This window comes from Aythya marila (genome assembly GCF_965140915.1).
Source record: "Aythya marila genome assembly, chromosome: 14".
Lineage (NCBI taxonomy): Eukaryota > Metazoa > Chordata > Aves > Anseriformes > Anatidae > Aythya > Aythya marila.
In genome coordinates, this window is record NC_139055.1 from 11,063,353 (window position 1) to 11,084,289 (window position 20,937).

The 20,937-nt window shown below is 52.9% G+C and overlaps 1 protein-coding gene across 4 annotated transcripts in view; it reads left to right on the forward strand.

Annotated features, from left to right (window-relative positions):
* The first annotated feature begins 175 nt into the window (after positions 1–175).
* UIMC1 (ubiquitin interaction motif containing 1) overlaps positions 176–20,937 on the forward strand; it is a 36,243-nt gene continuing 15,481 nt past the window's right edge. For 2 of the 4 annotated variants that reach the window (XM_082771754.1, XM_082771757.1), the window contains exons 1-6: positions 176–220; positions 3,754–3,911; positions 10,665–10,755; positions 15,296–15,420; positions 15,766–16,917; positions 20,298–20,362. In XM_082771754.1, coding sequence (XP_082627880.1) covers positions 3,762–3,911; positions 10,665–10,755; positions 15,296–15,420; positions 15,766–16,917; positions 20,298–20,362 — 1,583 coding nt within the window. In that variant the 5' untranslated portion in view covers positions 176–220; positions 3,754–3,761. Of the gene's footprint in view, positions 221–648; positions 969–3,753; positions 3,912–10,664; positions 10,756–15,295; positions 15,421–15,765; positions 16,918–20,297; positions 20,363–20,937 lie in introns of those variants that run through there. The other 2 variants (XM_082771756.1, XM_082771755.1) reach the window with 2 other exon arrangements.

Consider the following 20,937-nt stretch of genomic DNA (forward strand, 5'->3'; position numbering starts at 1 on the left):
CGGAGCGGCGGCTGCCCCCCGCCCCCGCTGTCCCCTCGGCTCCCTGTGTCCCCTCCCTCCCGCTCCCCTCAGCCCCCCGTTGCCAGCCGCGCCGCCGCCGCCCTCACCCTACATGGCGCCGCCCGCCTCGCCTCGCCTCCCCTCCCGGCCACGTGACGCGACGCCGCCGCCGCCATCTTGGTTGAGGGCAATGAGGCCTCCGCCGCCAACTTGAGTGCGGGTAAGAGACCCGCTGAGCGGGGCCGGACCGGGGGGGGGGCAACGGGAACGGGCCGGGGGGGCGGCGGTGCCCGGTCCCGGGGTGCGGCCGAGCCCCCCTGTGGGGCCGGGACAGCCCCGGGGTTGCCCCGCCGCTAGGCCCCGGCCCTGCGGGGTGCCCATGGGGCCGTTCCCCAGCGTTTTCCTATCGCCCACCCCACCCCAATGCCTCCTGGGGGGGCTTTTTTGGGGTTTTGGGGCTCCACAGCCCGGCCCTGCAGTGCCTGAGGGCCCTGCGGTGGCACCCATGGGTGAGGGGGTGGGGGGGGGGTGTTGTGGGGTGGTGGGTGCTATGGGGTGGGGGGTGTTATAGGGTGGGGGGTATTATGGGGTGCTTTGGGGTGTTTTGGGGAGGGTTCTGCCCCCCTCACACCTCCCCTTGCAGAAAGGGGCTGCCTTTGGGTCGCCGAGCAGTCAGCATCTCCCACACAGCCTGGCAGCCATCAGTTTGGGCCATCCTCACATCCCTTCCACAAAGAGCCCGGCTCTGCGATCGGACAAACCCCCAAAAACACCCCCCGTGAGTCCTGTGGGGTGCTGCGGACCTCGACGCCCCGACCGCCAGCTGCTCGTCGTGCCCGGTCCCCGCGAGGCGGGGGGGTTGTTTACAGAGCGCCAGCCCGGGGCTCGAGCGAAACTCATCCGGGGCTGAGAGTCATTCATCTCTGGCTTCGTTCTCCAGCATTTTTCAAGCTGTCACAGCTTGGCAGGTCTGTAGCTGCGGTGTCAGGATTTAGAATTATTCTGTCGGTAATTGCTTTCTGATTCATCAAAGTGATGGATGAGAGGGAAAACGACAAATAATCACAAGTTGGGGATCTTCAAGGATATCCCTAAAAATGTGACTGGAGAAGCGCGGCGTGCGCGCGCGGCCCTTGTCGGGAGGTCACCTTTGCTGTCAGAGCGTTTACGGAGAAATTCTCCCCAATTCAAAGTTGTAAAAAGAGAAAAAAATTGGAAAATGAGTCCATGAGCCGAACTGCAAAGGTGGTTTCAGGTAGTGCAGGCTTGCCTTTTTCGCTGAACCCCAGAGCAGACATCCCCAGTGCTGCTGCTTGGGCAGAGTGCTAAAAGCAAAACGCAGCCTGGCTCCCTTACCTGGGGAAGGGGGTGTGCTCCGAGGCTTGTTCCCTTCCCGCAGCTACATCAGCTCGTCTAATAAAAGCTATTACTGCTCTCCTACTCAGACTAGCACAGCTACAAGTGATCTCTCACTTGTCTTGTTCCCTTAGTTACGTTTACAGAGACTCTTTTTGCCACGAGTCCCTTCATTTTCAGAAGCCTCGTGGGAGTTGTGTGGTTACATCTCTTACATTTTTTTCCCTTCTCCTCTTTAAATGTTGGAGGTAGGTGACTCATCGTAACTCCAGCTGATATTTCTCAGTGATCTCTTATTTAGCACAGTGCAGCAGGCAGAAGATCTATTGCATGGAGGGGAGCTGTGATACCAGAGTGGATTTAAAAAAAATAATAATAAAAAAGCGTGGCAAGTGCTTGTTGCTGTTTGCTTTTGTTTAAGTGGTTTACAGGCTTTCTCTCCAAAAATAGTGACCCTGCCTAGGCGCACGTACCAGGGACCAGACGTCATGCCAGAAAAGCCTGCCTGCGTACGTGGCTCTGCTGATAAAGGAGTGCCCCTCCTAGGTGGGCTCCCTTCGTGGGGGCAGCTCTCAGCAGCTGGGTGGGAGGCTTGGTTCGTCTCTCTGGGCAGAGGGACAAGATACTATTTGGAGCAAAAGATATTAAAAAAAATGGAGAAAGTGTAATGAGGATTTTCCGACAAAAGCCAAAGTTCAGCTCAGCTGGAGCAAAACAGCTTTGTTTTGCAGGGGCTGCTGCTTTTCTAAAGAGCAGCGCTTGTTTTTATTTCCCTTTCGTAAACACAAACGTTCCTGGGCTGCAGCGATGGTCGCCCTGCCCTCGCTTCGGGAGCTACGCGTGCGATTTGTGCGAGGCTCTGTCTGTAGAGGGCTCAGCAAGCCCTCGGTGCCAGTCCTGGCTCACCAGGACAATCATCTTTTGTGTGTGTGCTTGGATTTGCCGAGGAAGGGAGACAGGGAGGTTAAGGGAGCTGTGGCAAGCTGCAGAAAACACAGAGGCAGCGCGTGTGCTCCCCTTGCTCTTAGCTTGCTGCCTCTGACAGTCGATGGAGGGGCACGCTGCAGTCCTCGGTGCTATGTGGGCTTTGGGCCTCTTGTTTACTGGTGTAAACACACAGCGCTGTCTGCAGCTTGTGGTGTTGCAGAAAAGGGTTTGGCTCCGTGCTGGATAACGCAGGGTCTTTTATTGTGCCTTGTCTTATTTTTATTCTAGCTCTTCTTTATTCTTATTTTAGCTCCGAGCAGCACATCTGAGCTATTTCAGTGGTCGCGAAGGAAGGCAGAGTGATCCCAGGAAGGACGCTGGGCTGGGACCTGGCCAGCTCCTGGTGCTCAGCCTGCTTCTCCAGGCTCTTTCAGAGCACGTCACGTTACCTGCCAAACCAAACGGCAAAGGAAGGGCTGCTTTAACTCCGTGTGCCACCCCGCTGCTCTCACCCGCCAGGATCTCATCCCGCTCCTCTCGCTTGAGTCCCTTTTGATGGGAGCAGCCGGCTCCTCTCTCCAGCAGGCTGGCAGGGAGAGGAGCCGCTGAAGCACTGCCTGGTATTGTGTGGGCACCTGCCCTCGATTGTGCCGCTCCTCCAGCGCTCGGGTTTGTGCTAATGATGCTCAGCGGGTTCCTCCCTGCTCGTCAAGTGCCTTCTTCAAGCGGGTGGCACAGGCACGTCTGTGCGGAGGGCTTCCGGAGCCTGATGCTCGTTGAAAAGCCCAGGCTGCGAGATAAGCCCCTCGTCTCATTTCCAGCCTACCTCCTGCCTGTGTTCTCCCCCTCCGTAGCCTCCGTAGTGCTCTGGTTCCCCGGGGCAGCTGCTCTGACAGCGAAATAGCTTCCTCTGAGGGACCTGCCTCTCTCCCCCGTGCTTTATTCCTTGGAAAAGCTGACAAATGGTCGTGCTGCTGTGGCTCCTCGTTCTGGCGTGTGAACCTCAGCTTGATTCACTGCCGGGGCCCTGTTTGTTCTGCACCACGACGGGGAAGGTGTGGGGATGGGAAGGAGAAGCTCAGGGTGGGGATTTGGGGAGGGAGACCCGCTGTGAAATGTTGCTTTGGAGCAGTTTGCCGAGGAGCTTCAGCAGGGGAAGCTAAGAGGAAAGCCTCCTCGCTTCGGAGCAAGGGCACTCAGAGTGGCTCTTGTCTGCCTTGCCGTTCCCCTGAAACCCCTTTCAGCAATCAGCTCTAATAAAGCATCCTTAACGAGATGAGCGGTGACAAGTGCGTGTGGCTCCCAGTACCGCTAAAGCTACCGCACTTTGTAATAAGGCTCTGATGCCTGGGGTATTTTGCCTAAAAATAGAGGAAAAAAAAAAAAAAGGGAAGAAGAAAGGGATGGCTATTGGGGGAAATCCAAATCAGAAGGAAACAAATGGCTTTCAATCCTTCCTCCTTGTTTCAGGGTGAAGGATGCCGAGGAGGAGGAAGCCCGCAGAGGGCCCTGACTCTCGAGGTCAGGATGGGGAGGAAGAGGAGGAAGAGAAGAGGAGCCCGGCCAACGCCAAGAAGAAGCGCAGCTTTGTGGACGCGTTCATCATCATATCTGACAGCGATGGAGAGGTCAGTGGTCAGCCTGCAGAGCCCGGGGCCTGTGCTGGGCCCTGGGAGAGTGCCCATGTGCTGCTCTCGCACGGGTCTGTTGTGCCGTCCTTTCCCTTCCATGTGAGGGGAACGAAATCCTATTTGACTAGGAAATGAGCGGCGCGCTTGGTGAGGGTGAGTTATGAGTCTGGGATTTGATAACCAAATCCGCTCAGAACCGAGTTTGAAACGTAATTTCCAAGTAACCTTTCCTCAATCCCTTTACAAATCTTTTTTTCATAATTTTTATTTGATTGATTTCCAGCTAAGCCAGAGAAACATGATTCTGTATTATGTGCAAATAGATAAGAAAATGATTCAGAACGCAGGCTTGCAAGTGGCTCTGACACAGCTGGTGTCTGGTAAACCCATCCTGAATTACAGAAGTCCGAGTTTTTAACCCACTGCCACGGGGCGTAAAGGTGCTCTGTGGGTGGGTGTGCCTGGCTACAACACAACAGCTAGGTCATTGATCCCTCACGTCATCGCGTTAACGTCAGCCATGCCCTAAAACAGTGCCTAAAATTCGTGCCTGTTACACTGGTGTTGGGGATGCGTACAAAAACTCCCCTCTGGGAGAAAGCCAGAGCCCTGAGAACATGCCCTCAGCTTGGGGTTCACAAGAAGAAATTATTGGAATCTTTTTTTTATTTTATGTGTGACTGCTGAGGCTTTGCTCTGTCTTGCCAGTGATTTGGGCTCCTAAGCTGCTTTTTGTAATTCCACCATTTTCAAAAGCATTTCAGTTCACTCTCAAGCTGTAGATCTTAAATCAAGTCCTTTTCGCTCCCGCATCTGGAGCATGAGTCTCTACAATAAGGCGATTATCATGTGAGGAGGGGAAAAGCACTAGAAATAAACAGTAGAAAGCTGTAGGGCAAATGATATTGGATGTTTTTTTCTTCACATTGTCTGAGTTCTTCTCCATTGGGAAATTCCCTGAAAGAAATGGAACATATGGCAGTAATAGTTCATTGGGGTTAAACCCTTAGCTCTGCAATATGCTAAGTTAACTTCAGATGTCTGCTGCATCACTGGCCTTTATTGTGAAACCTATAAGGGGAAAAAAAAAAAGAAAAAGAAATCAGCAGCTATAAGAGATGCTGCAGTACATAAAAGATCAGGACCTGTTATTGCCGACAATTATTCATCTCAATGTGCACGTATCTGAAAAAGAGGAAACAAACGTCTCTTAAAACACATCTATAAAAAGGTTAGGCTCCCTGACTGTTCTGTAAGTTTGTCTATAAACAATAAATTCTGATGGCATAATCGGTCATATTACAGAAAAGGATATGCTCAGAGAGGCCGTTAAAGAGCCAATTAGGTTCTGTTTAAGTGACAACAGTTCAGTCGGTTGAATGAGTGGATTTATTCAGTTCAGTCTCCTGCTTTCTGTGAATCATCGCCTTCCAGATCCAGCGCCACAGTCTCTTGCAATGTTGTTTTCTGCAAAACCACCCAAGAATCTGATTTGCATGGAATCTCAAAAAAAGCCCTGTCTGGCTTCTGTAACTGTCGCAGCTCTTCAGCGTACATCAAGTTGAATTTCAATTTCAAACCTTGTAACTGTTGTTCTTGCTCTGGTAAGACCTTGTTATGCGCTCAAGAAGAGGTGTGGGAAGCCCAGATCAATAGCAATTTTAGAGAACAATACATTCTCAATTAATCTTGCATCTGTTAGGACATGGTTCCTTATGAATCAAAAGCTACAAGGACAATTTGGGCATCATTGATTCAATGGCTTTCTTCCTTGGCAGTCTCTTGGCAGGTATCTATAGAACAAGTCCCTAGTTCTGCTTCCAGACCAGCAGATCTTGTAGCAGCTGCACCTGGAAAGCCTCCAGCTTCTCACTTTTGATGATCTTTGGCAGACTGCCTCTCCCAGGAATTTTTCAGTCATGCTGGATTATCAAGCTCATCCATGTTATTTTGCCAAATTCTCTTTCTTTGCTCATGTCTATGCTGGCATCTGCAGAGCTGCATCAGAAGGAATTTTTCTGGACATGGGGCTTTCTGATCTCTGTTATATATAATCCTGGATTCGGGGAACTCTTCTTTTTTTGTGTGTGGGGGGGTGTTAGACAAATTAAGAACAGGTTACGGCTTCGTGGAAGCACGAGGAGATGATTTTCTTTATGCTGACTGCCTCTCTGAAAACACAGACACGACGGATGATCAAAGTGGTTCCCGTCTCCTCTGACTGTTTAAATCCTGCAGGGAATTGGTTGCCCGCGACACAAGATGGGTAGCCGTGCACCTGAGCACACAATATTCCACATGCTGCCCGACAGAGCTCTCGTCAAGCACAGCAAGTCCTGCTCTGTCTCGTGAACCTCTTGCTTGAGCTGGGTTGTTGATAAAGACCCTTTGACCCCCAAGATTTTCTGAAGAAAAGCAGCAGGAGGCCTGCTGAAGGACGAGTGTAGGGCATAGCCAGAGGCTATTAGTTGTGCTAATTTAGTTGACGGATCTGCAGTCTTCAGTGCAGCGGATCCTAAAATGCTGCTGACCCGCTGTGGGACCTTGCAGAAGACTCACAGAAAGGTAGTTTAACCCATTTCTTCTTGGTAGATCCTCAGAGAGCTGTGGGAGTACCTGCTTCCTCTGGTCCCATTTGCATGAAGTCCCACGGGCTCTTTCTGCCTGCTCCTCCACTCAGCAGCTCCACCGTCCCTCGGGGAACGTGAGGAGACCTGAGGGTGGCAGTGCCATCTGCACGGCGCCCAGGGCCTGCCTTCCATGGGTGTGGAACATCCCTGTGCCTGAGTATTCCTGCTGGGAGATGTTCAGGGTCTGGGTAAATAGCAGTGTTTGTCGATGTCCTGGATCAGTTGATGCAGGTTTTGGGGAGAGAGGGGGAGGAATATTTGGGAATTGGCTGGGCTGCCTGGTCGAAGCCCTGTGAGTGCTGCTGGGGAGGCTTCTCCACGCTGCTGTGCTCGCCCCATGGAAGTGGCAGCGGGTCTGAATCCAGCCTCCTCGTGGCCCAGTGAAAGCCCTTTTTCCTACAGCAGCCTCCCCCCGTGTGTCAGAACCTACACATCTGGCAGCAGCCCGGCTGGGGCTTGTTGTTCCAGGCTCCGCTTCCAGCAGGTTTGTTCTAATGAGCTGAAAGAGAGAGCAGAGCAGAAACAGATTCTGAAGTCAGAGACTAATAAAGTAGGGTGTGATATTAATTTCAGCAGCAGCCTTGGCTAGAACCAAACGTGGCACTTCCAACATCTAATTAGCTTTTAAAAATAAATTAGTCTGGTTTTCATCTGCACATTTCCCATGCAGGACGTGCGGTGTTTGGCTGTGCCCTATTGTTAGATGGTCCCGACTGCTGTTGAGCAGCAAAATTAACCAGACCTTTTGACTTTGCAGTCTGCACTGTTAGCTGTCAAGACATTCTTCTGTAGCCTTCCCTTTCCTAACCCTGACTCTGACTTCTGTGGTTTAAGATGTGGATTCGAGGGAGCAGGATGTGGGAGGCTGGCTACTGGCTTCCATTTACGGGCTTTTAGAAGCGAGTGGAGCTGTGTCTGTTTCTGCTGGCAGAGTCAGGTTCTCTCAAGTATGTGCAAAAGCATTTTTAAAATGAGAATTTGATTTCCTGGTGTCTGTGGAAACCAAGCGGGTTAAAAACCAAGGAAGAAGAATAGCGGCTGCCTTCCACTGAGCGTGTGGGGAACTTTGGAAAGCCATTTTTTTCTTGATCCGCACACAGTGCTGACAGTGAAACTGCTCAGAAGAGAGCATCGTAAATTAGACAGCGGAGCATGATACACAGAGAAAGAATTCGGGTTCCTTCTGGCCATTACACTTAAAATTGACGGCAGAGGAGGAGAGACCCAATCCAGGCCGGCACGGAGAGGAGGTGCACGGGTCCCGCCTCGCCTCGGCTATAATCATCAGTTTCCCCTGGAAGTTGTGTGTTGGAGATGACCTTGTAACTAAGAGTATCGCTGGCAGTTTGGGAATATTTTAATTGATTAAGATTATTTTTGGACTAGCGATCTTATTAGGAAGGCAGTTGGTTGAGTGGCCCCCTGAGTTCCTATTATCCTTGTAGACAGATGAGCATTAAAAGGTTGGGTCAGGAAGAGCAAGCCCGGTTGTCTTCCCTGAGTCTTCTTGGCCCCTTCTGTTCCTCCCATCCACGCCTGCATTTATGCAGAGCACTCGGGGGCCTGCGGGGCTGTCTCCCAGCAGAGGTACAAACAGCCATAAATCCTAATTAAAAGGTACGTTTTATTTTTCTGGTTTTAAAACGAACGAAGATTTAAGAATTCTTGGAATTGAGATGTGTGTGTATGTTTTGGCCCATCAGGATTAATTGGATTTGCTTCAGCAGTTCGCTGTGCCGTGGTTGTTCAGTAGAACGCCGCTCAGCAATTTAAACATCTTCCTCAAATGGATGAGGCTCGTACAACACGTGTCCTGCGATAATTCTGCTCCTGCTGCTGCTGTAAACGCCGGGATTGCTCAGGACCCAGCGCGAGGAGCAGAGGCAGGTGCTGGGGGCTGCACACACCGGGGGCACGCCGCTACCCCAGGAGCCCCAGGGGTGCTCGAGCCCTGTGCCAACCTGCAACGTGTTGTGAACGTGTGCGTGTGTGCACAGCCCAGCCGTGGTGAGCTCGGTGTGCTCGTAAATCACGCCGGTGCCCTGGAAGAGAGCTGCAGATGAGAGTGTCAGGTTGACCTTCCGGCAAGTGCAGGAGTGATGAGGGAAGATTGATGCCTAGAGAGAAGAGCCGGGGATTCGCAGAGCCTGCTAGGATTAAATTGCCCCTCTCTTAAGCGGAATAGGTTTAGCACCATTAGCCAGCACTTTGGGGAGAGCGGGAGAGCTTTCGCTTAACCTCCTCCAGCGCCTGCTTCTGGCGTGGTCCCGCTGTGATCCCGCAGTGCGTTCCCACCTCCCCGGCTGGGAGCTGCCCACGGGGGCAGCGCAGGGGCTGCCACTGCACACCAGCACTGGGCAACTCGCAGGTGGGCAACGGGTGGGCGGTGGGAGTGGGAGAGCTTCTGGAAATCCATGGATCCAGGAAGAGAGAGGATTTCAGCTGCGGAGCTGGAGCTGGGCAGGCTTGGAAGCGGGCAGCATCCATCTAGCAGGAGACAATCCATCTGCAAGGCAGCCTTTTGGAGACCCAGGGGCAGAGCGTGGATGTGAGGAACCAAAACCAGGGTGGTCGGGGATGGGAAGGAGTCAGTCAAAGGAAAAAGCCCCTACTGTGAGCACGAGGGTGTGTGCTGAGATGGCTGCAGCCTCGTCGGGAGCTGGCTCTTAAATCAGCGGAGGTGAGGAGTGAGCAGGTAGTAGGGGATGGAAGAGCTGTGATGTATGAGGGTTTCGGGAAACCACTTAATAGCACGTCTTGCAAAATCTTACAGGGATAAATAATTCAATTTGGTCTAGATAGTAACATTCCTGGATTGAAGTCCTGCTAAAAGACTGTCAGCCAAGGCTGGTGATGAACACAAGAGAGGCTTGTTCTGGGGAGATGTAAAGCTGAGGCCACGAGGATCAATATTAGGTCTGTGTGTGTTTTAACACCCTCATTAATGATCTGTAAGAGGGAGCAAGTGGGGGATATGCATTAATAACATCTACAGATAGTGCTAAAGCTGGAGACATTGGAGCAGAACTCGGCGCTGAGGTTCAGTCCAGAGGACTCCGCAGGTTAACAAACACGGGCAGTGCCAGAAGGAAGGGGTGACATTTAAAAGCAAGCAGAGCATCCCGTGGCAGTGCTGCCCCACCATGAAGACCCCTCCTGGCCCCGAGGGGCTGAGGGTGGTGTGAGGCAGGACGGAGCCAGTTCGCTGAGGGTCTCGTGGGCAGCAAGACCCCGAGCACGGCGCAGCTGCGGATGGAGTCGTGTGAAGCCCCTTCGTGGCCAGGCGTGGGTGTCTCTGCTGGAAACACTGGGTTTGATTCTAATCCTACCTGATTTATAGAGACAAACTGGAAGGGGTCCAGGGCCAGCCTTCGGTAATGTGTACGCCCTCGCTTAAGCCGTTAGGACAGGCACTTGCATAAATTTGTGCCAATTAAGCCTGTGACCATCCGTGTTGCAGTCAGCGTGCTTAAAGCAGCACGGGCTGAGGTTTTCTTCTGGCTGACGTTCCTGGAGGCCACTCGGCTGCAAATTTCTGAAGTATTCAAGCTTCAAAAATGAAACAATTGTGGCAGTACTCAAGGCGGTGCAGTGACAGAATGGCACCAGGAATAAATACAGCTGCCTCTCCTGCCCTCTGGATGAGCCAGCCTGGGTCCCCCGAAATGGCTCAAACCCTAGCCTTGGCCACCCAAAATCGTTTGGGCAGAGAGCTGGAGGCCGTATGGCAGGGAGCAGCCCTGGCTCGCAGGTATGAGATGTTGAGTTACAAAAAGGTTTTATTTTTCTGAGTGCTTACAAGTACCGATGTTTTAGCAAGGCCAAACAAATTCTCTCTCAAATCATGGGCAGCAGGTGCAGCGCTTGGTAGTGACTGGCATGAAGTCTATTGTCTCTCCTACTTCTCTGTTTATGTCAGTCTGTAACTCTTTTTGCTCGTTATGCTTATCACACAGCTTTTAATAGTTACAGAATGTGCTTGAATTATGTTTGAAATTCAAATTTCACACAAATAGAGGCTTGTTCTTGAACCAGTGTTTGTGTCGGAGTAGTGGAGGGGAGGGAGCTGGTAGTATTTCTTACGTATTGCATGCACTCACCAGATTTTTTTCCATTCCAGCAGGAGTCGAAGGAAGAGAGCGGATTGCAAACGAAAAGAACAAAACAGCAGCTGGATAGAACGAAGTTCGCTGCTAAAAGAAAAATTGCACGTAGGTCTCGAGCGTGGGGCTGGGGAAGTAGACGGGTGCTGAGCAGCTTCTGCTGTTTGTGTTAGAGATTATTTCCCCTGCAGAAAGGCTTGGGATGCAGAAGTCCCTTCTCGGGGGTAAAATCTGCCTTCCCGAGCAGGCAGGCTGTCACTCGTCTGCTCCCCAGGTGGCGTGTACGCAGGCTGGGGCGGTTCCAGAATACGCGTGCGAGGCTGTCTGTGCCTCTCCAGGTTTTGAGATTGGTTCTGATACAAACCTGATCCCAAAGCCCCATCAGTCATCAGGTGCTCTCCTGTTAGGGCTCCTCTGCTGCTGTCCCTGAAACATCGCAGTGCCCTGACCCGGCGCTCACAGCTCGGGAAGGATCTCGGGGTCAGAGCTGGCAGATCTCCAAAATCAGAGATATCAGAGAGGGCAGAAAGAAGCCAGCCATGCTGGGCATCATACAGAGGGGTGCAAAGACTGAGGGCATTGTTGTACATCATTTTCCTGTTACCTAAAGCGTTGGTGCACCCACATGGGCAGCACTGCGTGCGGTTCTGCTCCCTGCATCCCAAGGACGCGTTGGAGTCAGGGGACATCTGGGGCAGGGCGGCTCAGATCACGGTGGGGACAGAGCGACTGCTTTATGGGGACAGACTGCCAAGCCTGGGGTCCTCCCCGAGGAGAGGGAGAGGCTCAGAGCCCGCACCAGGAGGGCAGTGCAGGAGGTGAACGCTGAGCTGTTGTTCACCACCCCCTGCGGCCAGGCTGCACTCGCTGGCAGTAGCAGGAGATGGGATTAAAAAGGTGGAGGCGAGCTGGCCCAGCGTGCAGCCAGCTCCTGGAACTGCTTGGCACCAGAGGCTGGGGAGGGGGCAGCGGCAGCAGCTTTAACGAGGGATCGAATGCGTTCATGGACAACGGCTCTAAAAACAGCTGCGAAAGGGAACGGGCTGGGATGTTCCCACTAACATCCCTCGTGGAGTGGCTGAGGATGTAGAGGCAGAAGAGATCGCTGCAGGCAGTCTGTAGGGCTCCGTGTGCTGCAGCTGCTGGGCTGGTGCAGATCACCTCTCCCGTTCCTATGCTCTGGGAGGTGGCGGGCCACCCGGCAGGTTAAATTCAGAACGTCTTAAAATAAAAGAGGAGCAGGCTGCTGCAAAACCCAAAGCAATCACCGAACGAAACGGAGCAGCTCCACGAGCAGCAGCAGTTGGGCTCGTCAGCCCTCAGAGGGCTCGTGTGAATTAACTCGTTTTTAATAGAGGCCTAAGGCCATAGCACGGAGCAGCCCGGCTCGTGGTGGGAGCTGAGATCCACCGTGCGTGTCCTGGCTGAGGTGGGGGAAGAAGGGCTGAGGTTGTTCCTTTGTTTTCCTTCTTTCTCCTCAAAGAAACAGCACTCAACCCCCCAAAAAGGTGCAGGTACCAAACACACGGTGCTGAGATCACCCAGCTGCTGAGGCTGGATGTCCTCATTGCATCTATGAGGCTGGTGTAAGGCACGGGCTGCATTTCTGGGTACCGAAATTCCTAATAATGATTCCTCCCTTCCTGGGGCAGGGCTCGGCGGTGTGTCCGGGTGCCAGGCGGCGCTGCTAGAGAGCGGCCGCGTCTTCGTCAGCTGGCGGGCCCATCCCCTCGTTCATTGGAAGCTATAATTAGACCTTCGGTGTTTGCTTTTAGGCAAATTAAGATTTGAAATAGTAATTATTTTTTTTTTCCCGGTGTCTTTAAATAAATTCTTCAAATGGCGAGGCAAATCGCTCTTTTGTAACGACGCGGCGCTGCTGGGGAGAGCAAATTCTTCCTCCTCGAAACTGGAAAATTTCAGATATTTGCAGGCTCTGGCTATAAAGCATCTCCTCCCATTTTTTTTTTTTTTTTTGCTTTGTTGTGGTTTTATTCATTTTATCCTAAAGCCATAACTAAATGTGTCTGTGACGTTTCATCCTGACAGGATAAATGGGAATACAAAAACCCCGAGAAGTCTCCCTCTCTTTCTCCGGATGTAGTCAGTGCTCTAAAGCGCATTTGAATGTTTTTACTGTAATTGCACTTTGGGTATGTGGAAATACTGAGATCCTGCATTTCCATTATTTTTGAGTAAATCTCTTATTAGTAAGTGTTAGAACTACAACTAGTGGGGTTTTGCATCTAATTCACTTTGCAAATGTCAAAATGGAACATAAATCGCTTAGCAAATTGCCGTATTAGCATTTAAAAAGGCTCTGAAATGGTTTAATTTGTTTAGGGCTGCAGTGTCTTAAAAACAGCTCCCCCCGACCCTCCCTCCCTCCTGGGAGCGGGGCTCCCGACGCCTCCTCCCGCAGCGCGCCCCCGCAGCGCCGCTGGCCCCGGCGCTCCCGATTTCTGCTTGGTGTGGATTATGACCTCTGTAATCCACAGCAGCTCCGGTAAAACGTGACCCTGCCCGCACACGGTGCCGAAAAAGGACGGGATGCGGTGTATGGAGTCATCTCCAGCCCCTCAACCAGGAGCAGGTCAGCTCTCCGGGACGGCTCGCACGGCCAGGTGGAATTGAAGGCGAGATGTCCCCGTCTCCAGAGCACCTACTCGATTGGAACGTGAATCAAGTGCATTTTGTTTGTCGCTGCTTTCTTTGCCAGAGGCAGCATTTGTCTGGCACATTCCCTGTCCCCAGAGGGGAAATTGCTGTGCCAGGGAGGGAGAGGAAAACAAAATGTACGGTAGTAACTCGCCAAAAAATGTTTCTTTATACTAAGCTTCATGGATGTTGATAGCCCGAACTGGTGAGCGCTCAGGCCCCCGTTTAATTCCAGCACGTGGGAAGGCTTGTGATGGGGGGACTGGTCACGTGCACCGGTTTCCTTGCACATGTCCAAATTTGCAGGATCTGGCCCGATTGCCGTGGTGGTTCGGGCAGGGAAGCAAATGAGGCACGTGCTGGGTGCTGGGGAGGTGTTTGGTACCGGGGAGATGCTGCTCTGGGGACGGAGCCTTCTTCAGCCCCCGGGCTGCGGTGTGCTTGCCATTAAAGGCTGCGTTTTTTTTCCCTGGTCCCTGCTGGCTGGAACGTTATAGAGTGACTTTGTCCAAGGACAAAAGATCCCCACGAGCCCTGCGTGCGCTGTAGTCAGCCTTCGCTTCAACTCCTCTCTTAATTTTTAAAGGAAATTATTTTTAAAAGAGAACCTCTCTAAACCCAAGCGCTGATTTACTAGGACACGGAAGGGAAATCTGATGGCTGGTAATCAGAGCAGCCAAAAAACGCTTCAAATCCTGCTTGGGTGGGGGGAAAAAAAACAGCCTGACACGAGCAGGGAGCTGGGGGAAAGGCAGAGAGGAGCGTGCTGCTGCGGGGATAGCTCGGTGCAGCCGTGCCACGGCCAGCACCACGCCAGCTCCTGCAAGGGAGGGAGGCTGCGCTGCCGCGGTTCGGTGGCAGCTGGTGGGGAGAGGACGGCTCGGAAAATGGGAGCCGTAACTCCTGAATGTGTCTTCATCCAGGGAAACCTCTGGCCTGAAAGTGACTGCCGAGGCATGTTTAGTGCCTGGGTGGCCCTCCTGCTCCACTCCCTTGTCCGTGGAGCTCTCCCGGGCTGTCGGAGAGCGGCGCCGCTCGGCTCACGCATGAGATGGCGCGGGCAGGATTCTGCCTGAAGGGGGGAGACGGGCTTTGAAGGAAATCTGTCAGTTTGTTGCGAGCGTGGAGATGTATTTTTCAGCTCCTGAGAGTGCTGTTGAGTTGTTGTGCAAGCTGCGCTCTGTTCTGCAGGCATTGTGTGTTTTAAGCGTAATGAAAGCGTCGGGTTGAACCCAAGTAAATACATGTTTTCCCCAGTAACTGCTCGGCTTCTGAAGAGCCGGTTTCGGGTTCTAGCTAGCTCTGAAGGAGGAATATTTCAGGGAGAATATTTTGCTGGAATAACAGTTACAAGTGTAGGCAACCTGCTCCCCATGCATGACTGCCTTAGTGATGCAGTGGCACAGTGATGTGAGCAGAAGGGGGATGAATGCATGCGAAAGATCCTTCATAATGCTGCCGAGCCGGTAACGCTGCCCTCCGTGGAGCTCTCCACCTGCAGCTGGGGGTGAGCAACGTGTAGCTCTGCTGTTCCTGGTTAGGTCTCCCGTGGTACTGCAGGTAGCTTCGTGTCAGAAGGCAGTGAGACGTGCTGCTTGGCTCGAAACCAGTGCGTTAGAGCTGATCTGCTCCCTGTCCTGCCTTGCTCCCGAGTCTGTCCTATAGAACGTGGGCATGGCTTGGAAATCTTCTTCCCCTGTCCTTGAGCATGCATTTCTGTAGCTGTAGAGTGGCAGTAAGATGTCCGGTTAATGAACCCAAGGAGTCAGAGTTTACACTGCTGTAGAAACCCTGACTGATATTCCTGACCGGGGTTACTCCTTTCATTTCGTGTTGCTTGCTCTGGTGTCACTGATGCCTCTTCAGGAAGGCTGAGGTGTAGATGCTCATTGTTCCCGGGGAGGTGGGACTCCTTGGGCACCTCTCCCACGATGCTGGGTAAATGTAGGGTGCAGCTCTGACTTGACATTCCCCTTTTCTCCTGCTCTAGAGATGACTGAAGAGGAACAGTTTGCGCTGGCCCTGAAAATGAGTGAGCAAGAAGCCAGACAAGTGAACTGTCAAGAAGAGGAAGAGGAGGAACTCTTGAGGAAGGCCATTGCTGAGAGCCTAACTGTAAGTGTGCTTCTGTGAAGAGGCTTATTACTAGGGTTCTTCAGCAGCGTCGCTTTCGGCGCTTGCTTTGCCACGCTGCACAAAAGGAGGCTTTCCTGGAGCTCAGGCTGCTCCAGCGTGAGCTGGAAGCAGAGCAGCCACGGGGGAGTTGTTTTGTACCAGTCCTAGTGAGCAGCACGTGACATCCAACCTCATCTGTCCACCGTTTTGGGGCGTAGGGTTGTGCTGTGGGGGGCAGTGTCCGGGTTTCTGCAGCCCAGCTGACAGCCCGTGTGGTGGGAGCATCCTTGCTCTGCCCTGCCGGTGGGAACGCACCTCTCGGAGAATCAACCTCTTGTCTTTCAGAGCTGTCAGCCCTCGGAGTCCTCTGATGCAACCCCCCAGCTGTCTGAAGAAGTGCTGGGCACACCAGGCCAAAGCCGCCCCGCTGAGCAAGAAGGCTGTGAGCTCCTGGGAGACCTGGCGCTGCGCCCCGACACCCCTCGCTCCGAGGGCAGCTCCCACTCGCAGAGCACCAGAGCTGATGGGAACGGACAGATGGATGTCGCCCGGAGCCCCCTCGTAGTGTTGAGGAGGTTAAGCCAGGAAATCGTTGAAAGCTCCCTAGTATCCAGCATAATCGTGTCTCCGGGGAAGAGCCAGCCTCTGACAAGGTCAAGTGAGAAGCCTTCCTCGCCGCCTAAAAGTGATTCCAGTAACGTGTCGCCCAGCACCCTGGGAGAGGACCTCGTGTCTCTGAGTCCCACCTTTGGCAGGGCGTCTTCGGGCTCCTGGCAACTCACACCTCGGAGACTGTTCGCGAGCCCCTCCAGCTCTTCCAAAGCAGCAGGCCACGAGCCAAAAGAGCAGCCCCTGCCCTGCACTGGCCATTCCGCGGGAGAGGCCAGTGCTGGGAGCTCGGGCAGCCTCTGGAAGAGCTGGGCCGTGGAGGAGAGTGGCAGCCCCAGGAGGAGTGGTGGAGGGACAGGTCCCAAACACACCTCAAAGCCCAAGCACGCTGCCAGAGCCTGCGCTTCCACAGAGCAGGAGGAGGTGCCTGACAGTTCCCCTGAGGTCTGCGTGCCAAATGTGGCCGAGGAGAAGCACAAGCAGGAGGAGGCGAGAGACACAGTACACTATTACTGGGGCATCCCCTTCTGCCCCAAAGGGGTGGACCCCAACCAGTACACCAAAGTCATCTTGTGTCAGCTGGAGGTGTACCAGAAGAGCCTGAAGCAGGCTCAGAGGCAGCTGTTGCATAAGAAGGAGTTTGGAAACCCAGTCGTGCCCAGCTCTTCTTCCTCGAGCCGAAATGAGCTTGGGAAGGGGGAGCAGATAAGTAGAGAGAATGGGGTCGCCGATGATGCCGAAGATGGAGACCCAGACATGCAGAAGGAGTGCGAGAGCATCACCTGGCTCCTCCCTTCGAAGAGGAGGGAGGCAGAGAGTCCAGGGCACAACATGGAAGAGGAGAAGAACTCCACTTCCGATGACGAGCCGACCACGAGCTACTGCCAGGTAAGAGCTGTGACGAGCAGCGGTTCAGCAGTCGCGCTCTTCCCTCCATTTTAGGATTCAGCCCCTCCTGCAAAGCAGGCGCCGCTGATAAGCGCTCCTCTTAAATTTAGGGGCTGCCTCCCCCAGCCACCCAGCGTGCTGTGCAAGGGAGAGGAAAAGCCTGCAGGCTGATTTCCCGGCTCAGAAGTGGTGGGGGCATCGTGCAGCCTGGCAGCTGTCCATCACTGCACCACCGAGATAAAGACTTCCAGCTGACGCTTCCTTCTCGGAGGGGTGTAGCCTGGCAGGGCGTCAGGGCACCGAGACAACGCTCTGGCAAACCAGCTTAGAAACCTGTGGCCGCGTGAGGAGCTCTGTGTTTCCCTCCGCAGACAGAAACGTGGCTGTTCTCACACTGCAGCCTCTCCTTTTCGCCTCCCCGGCTGAGTGCTGCGCTCCTGCGGGTGCTCTGTTCCCTCGTGGTGCTCTGCTCGCAGCTCTGACGGGCTGGGCCTGCTTGCAGGTGCGTTCTGCCTGCCTGGGGTGATCTGTCACGAGATCTGTCACGACAGCAGCGCTCGCTGTCCTCGCTCCCGTGCCTGGGCACCTTCTGTCCGCGCCTGCTTGTTGGGGCTGGTAGACGCTAGGTGTCAGCCTCTGTCTCTGTCAGGGCTCTCTCGCTGGAGCGGAAGGCAGCTTTCTGTCACTGCTAAGTTTAAACAGATTGCTAGTCAGATGAAGTATTTATTACTGCTGTATTTTAGGTTTGTGTCAGCCTTTTCCAACCCTCATTTTTCATAATGACTTCACTCCCGGATCATTGTATAACTTTATCTTCTCTATGACTGAAGCCTCGGCTCTGTTGTTCCTGTTTTCGAGTGTATTTGATCATTTACCCTGGTGTTAGAAAGATACTTAACTTGTTTTGTGATATTTATATTCTGTCTTGTAATATTGAACACTTAAGAAAAACGTCATGTCTGCATTTTCTGCTTGCAGAAAAAGTGCAGAGCAGCCTGTGCTGAAAAGTGACTTTTGGTGACAGTGCTTTGGCTGGGTGTAGCGGATACAGATTTAAACAAGCCTTAGAGGTGACCTGCAGAGGAAAGAAGCAGACTTGTGCCTTTTTCATTTCTTTTGGATGGTTACAAACGATCTGAAGGGTTCTTAAGGCAAACTGTTCTTATTTTTTTCCCCTCCCTGTCTTTTTCTTTGGAAATTGAAGTCGTGGTACTCCGGAAGATTGGGGTGGCTGCAGATCTGCGGCTGTGCGCGCTAAACCCCTCGGGAAGCTACAGCAGCTGGGAGGGGCATGAACTTTTAATTAGTATTGAAAAATATGGGTGTTTTTTTTCTCTTATTATCCGTGTAATGCTAATGCTTAATTAATTCTTGGGGAGAAAGTGGTTTTAGTGGTGCTGAGTGGGAACTTGTAATGTACTCATCCTGACCACAAGAGCTCTCCTAAGGAGCTCTAAGTGTGTGGAGATTTCATCTTCCTGATATTTTTAAGGTGAAAAACCAAGGGGAGGAGCAAGCTTGAAAATTTCAACCCCGGGCAAAAATTTGCCAGTCTTCTGTTTAGTGGAGAGAGAAGGATGTCTAAATACCTTCCATCTGCCTCCTGCCTCCTGGCTCGAGAGGTTGCTCCCTTCTCCTTTCGCCTCTCTGCGCAGTCGCACGCTGAGGCCAGCGCAGGTGATTTACTTGCAGGATCGATCTGTTTGATGTTTGCTTGTGCCTCGCCTCCATTTTTTCTCCTCTATCAAATACAATTCCAGCGGCGGTGACAAAGGACAGGCACAGGGCAGCGCTGTCCCCGATGTGCTGCGTGCCTCGGTCCCAGTGCCGCCGGGGGCTGCTTTGCCGGGGGGGTACAGTGGGAGATTTGGGGCTGTGCTGAGGCCAGAAACCATCCCTGCGGGCTCCCAGCTGCCCTTGAAAAAGCCTCGTGATGCTCTGAAACCCCTCGCCTGCAGCGGGCAGCGACCTTCCACCGCGGCAATGGGCAACCCGAGCGGTCATCGTGGTGGAGACGTCTCCTAGCCCCTGAACCTGCCCCGACAAACCTCAGTGCTAGTGGCATAAATTCCTTCGTAGCCTTTCAAACAAGGTCGGGGGACTCATGGCCTCTTAAAAGATTCAGAGGAAAACGACCCAGTTCTGGAGGATTGGGATCTGGTGACCTGAATTAGCGCCATACCTTAAAACGTATACACCAGGAAAAATGAAATTGTGGCAGCGGTTGTGAGAGGGTTTGTGACTCCACAGATATGTGCAGCTCAACAACAACAACAAAAAGTAGAGGAGGAGGTGTGGTATTTTATGTTAATGATGTGTTAGGCTGCGAAGAAATAAAGAAGGGTGTAGATGAAACAGAATATTTTGGGGCTGGAGTCACTTTAGGGAAATGTGGCATCAGGCTTTGTGTTGGGGCTTGCTGGGGAGGCGCAGCAGCCATCTCGTGCCGGGGTTGATGGAAGCTGAAACCTCTGGTGGAAATCAAACCCTGAGAGGAGGAGGGAGGAAAAACCCCTTGGATTTCTTGGAGAAACGGCATGAGAAATTGTGGGCCTGCCAGCGAGGACTGCTAATAAACCGTTGTAATTCCATCTGATTAGAGAATGGCAAGCGTGATGTGTACACGGAGGGAGAAGAAAGGGAGCCGGGTGATGACTGACATGTTAGCCTGACCTTGGCAACGCACAAGGCTTTTGAACAAATTTTAAAGGAGAGAATAAGTGGAGTCGGAGAGGTAAATGAAAAATGGGATAAAATGCACATGGATTTACCCGCTGCAGATTGTGCAGGTTAATCTGTCCCCGCTCTTTGATAGGACAGCTGATTACCCAGCTGGGAAAAATGCAACAGATTTTATCTGTAGGAATCTCAGAAAAGCGCTCCTCGTGGTCAGCCGGCAGCTGTACCAGTTGATCAGGTCACCCAAACTCAGAAAAATGGATCTTAAAGCGGGGCGGGTGAGGGCTGCTGGAGTGCTTGAAGACACCCAGAGCCCTGGGTGGTTCGGCTCAGCACAAATGGGGCTGGGCAAGGGCTGTGATTGCTGCCACCATCGGGATGGGTGCTGGGAGCAGGCAGGGACTGTGGATGTGAAGGACAAGGTTGGCATGAGAACGGATGGATGTGGGCTGTCCAGGAAGACGGCTGGGCAGCCAGAAGTACTGCCAGGCACTGCTGCAGAGCGCTGCTGAGCTCCTTACTGAAAGGAGCAGCGGAGGCCAAAAGCTGACAAGTTCAGGACAGATACTTAGCTGCTTCTGGAAGAAAAGGAAAAAGAAAAGCCATGCTGCACACAGAACCTGATGACCCAGCAGAGCCTGTCTGGCCTGCTTAGCTGTGTGGTGTTTTATACAATATCCGAATTTTTTTTTCTTTTCCAGGCCTCCCAGGTGCTGTCTGCAGAGGATGCACGCGGAGGTGGGGAACCCATGCAGGCTGCACAGAGGTGAGGAGGGGGAATTCAGCAACCCGGGTCCGTGGGCTCGCCCTGGGGACGTGGGCTCATCCTCTCACCAGGAGCAGTTTGGGGCACGGTCTTTGTGGGGCTTGGTGAAGCCCTGGGAGCTGTGGAGGCTCCAGCAGCAGGTCCTGCTGGAAGGGGGCGTGCAGCTGCTGCTCAGCCCTGTCCCTGGAAACACACGGCTCGGGAGCAGCCTCTCTGAGAGGCACAACTGGGGAGAAGGGATCAGTTATTGTTCTTGCTCTCTAAAACGTGCGAGTACATCCTTGTACAAGTAAGAGGACTTGATCCTTACCCTCTGAAGCTAATTTGACACGGTACAGTAAAGCTGTGGAGATGGGTAGGTGAGCTAAAGGTGAGTTACAGCAGCGTGATCACATGCTCTGCCTTTGAAGGCACATATGCAGCATGGTGAATGGTTTACAGAATTTCTGTGTGTATTTTTATATTCTTGCCTTGCTGCTGAAGAGGAAAGAAGGGAGGAGGAAGCCAGACGGCACTGCCTATCAGCCAAAGATAGAGTGCAGTGCTCCAGAAAAGCCACTTCAGCAGATGACAGG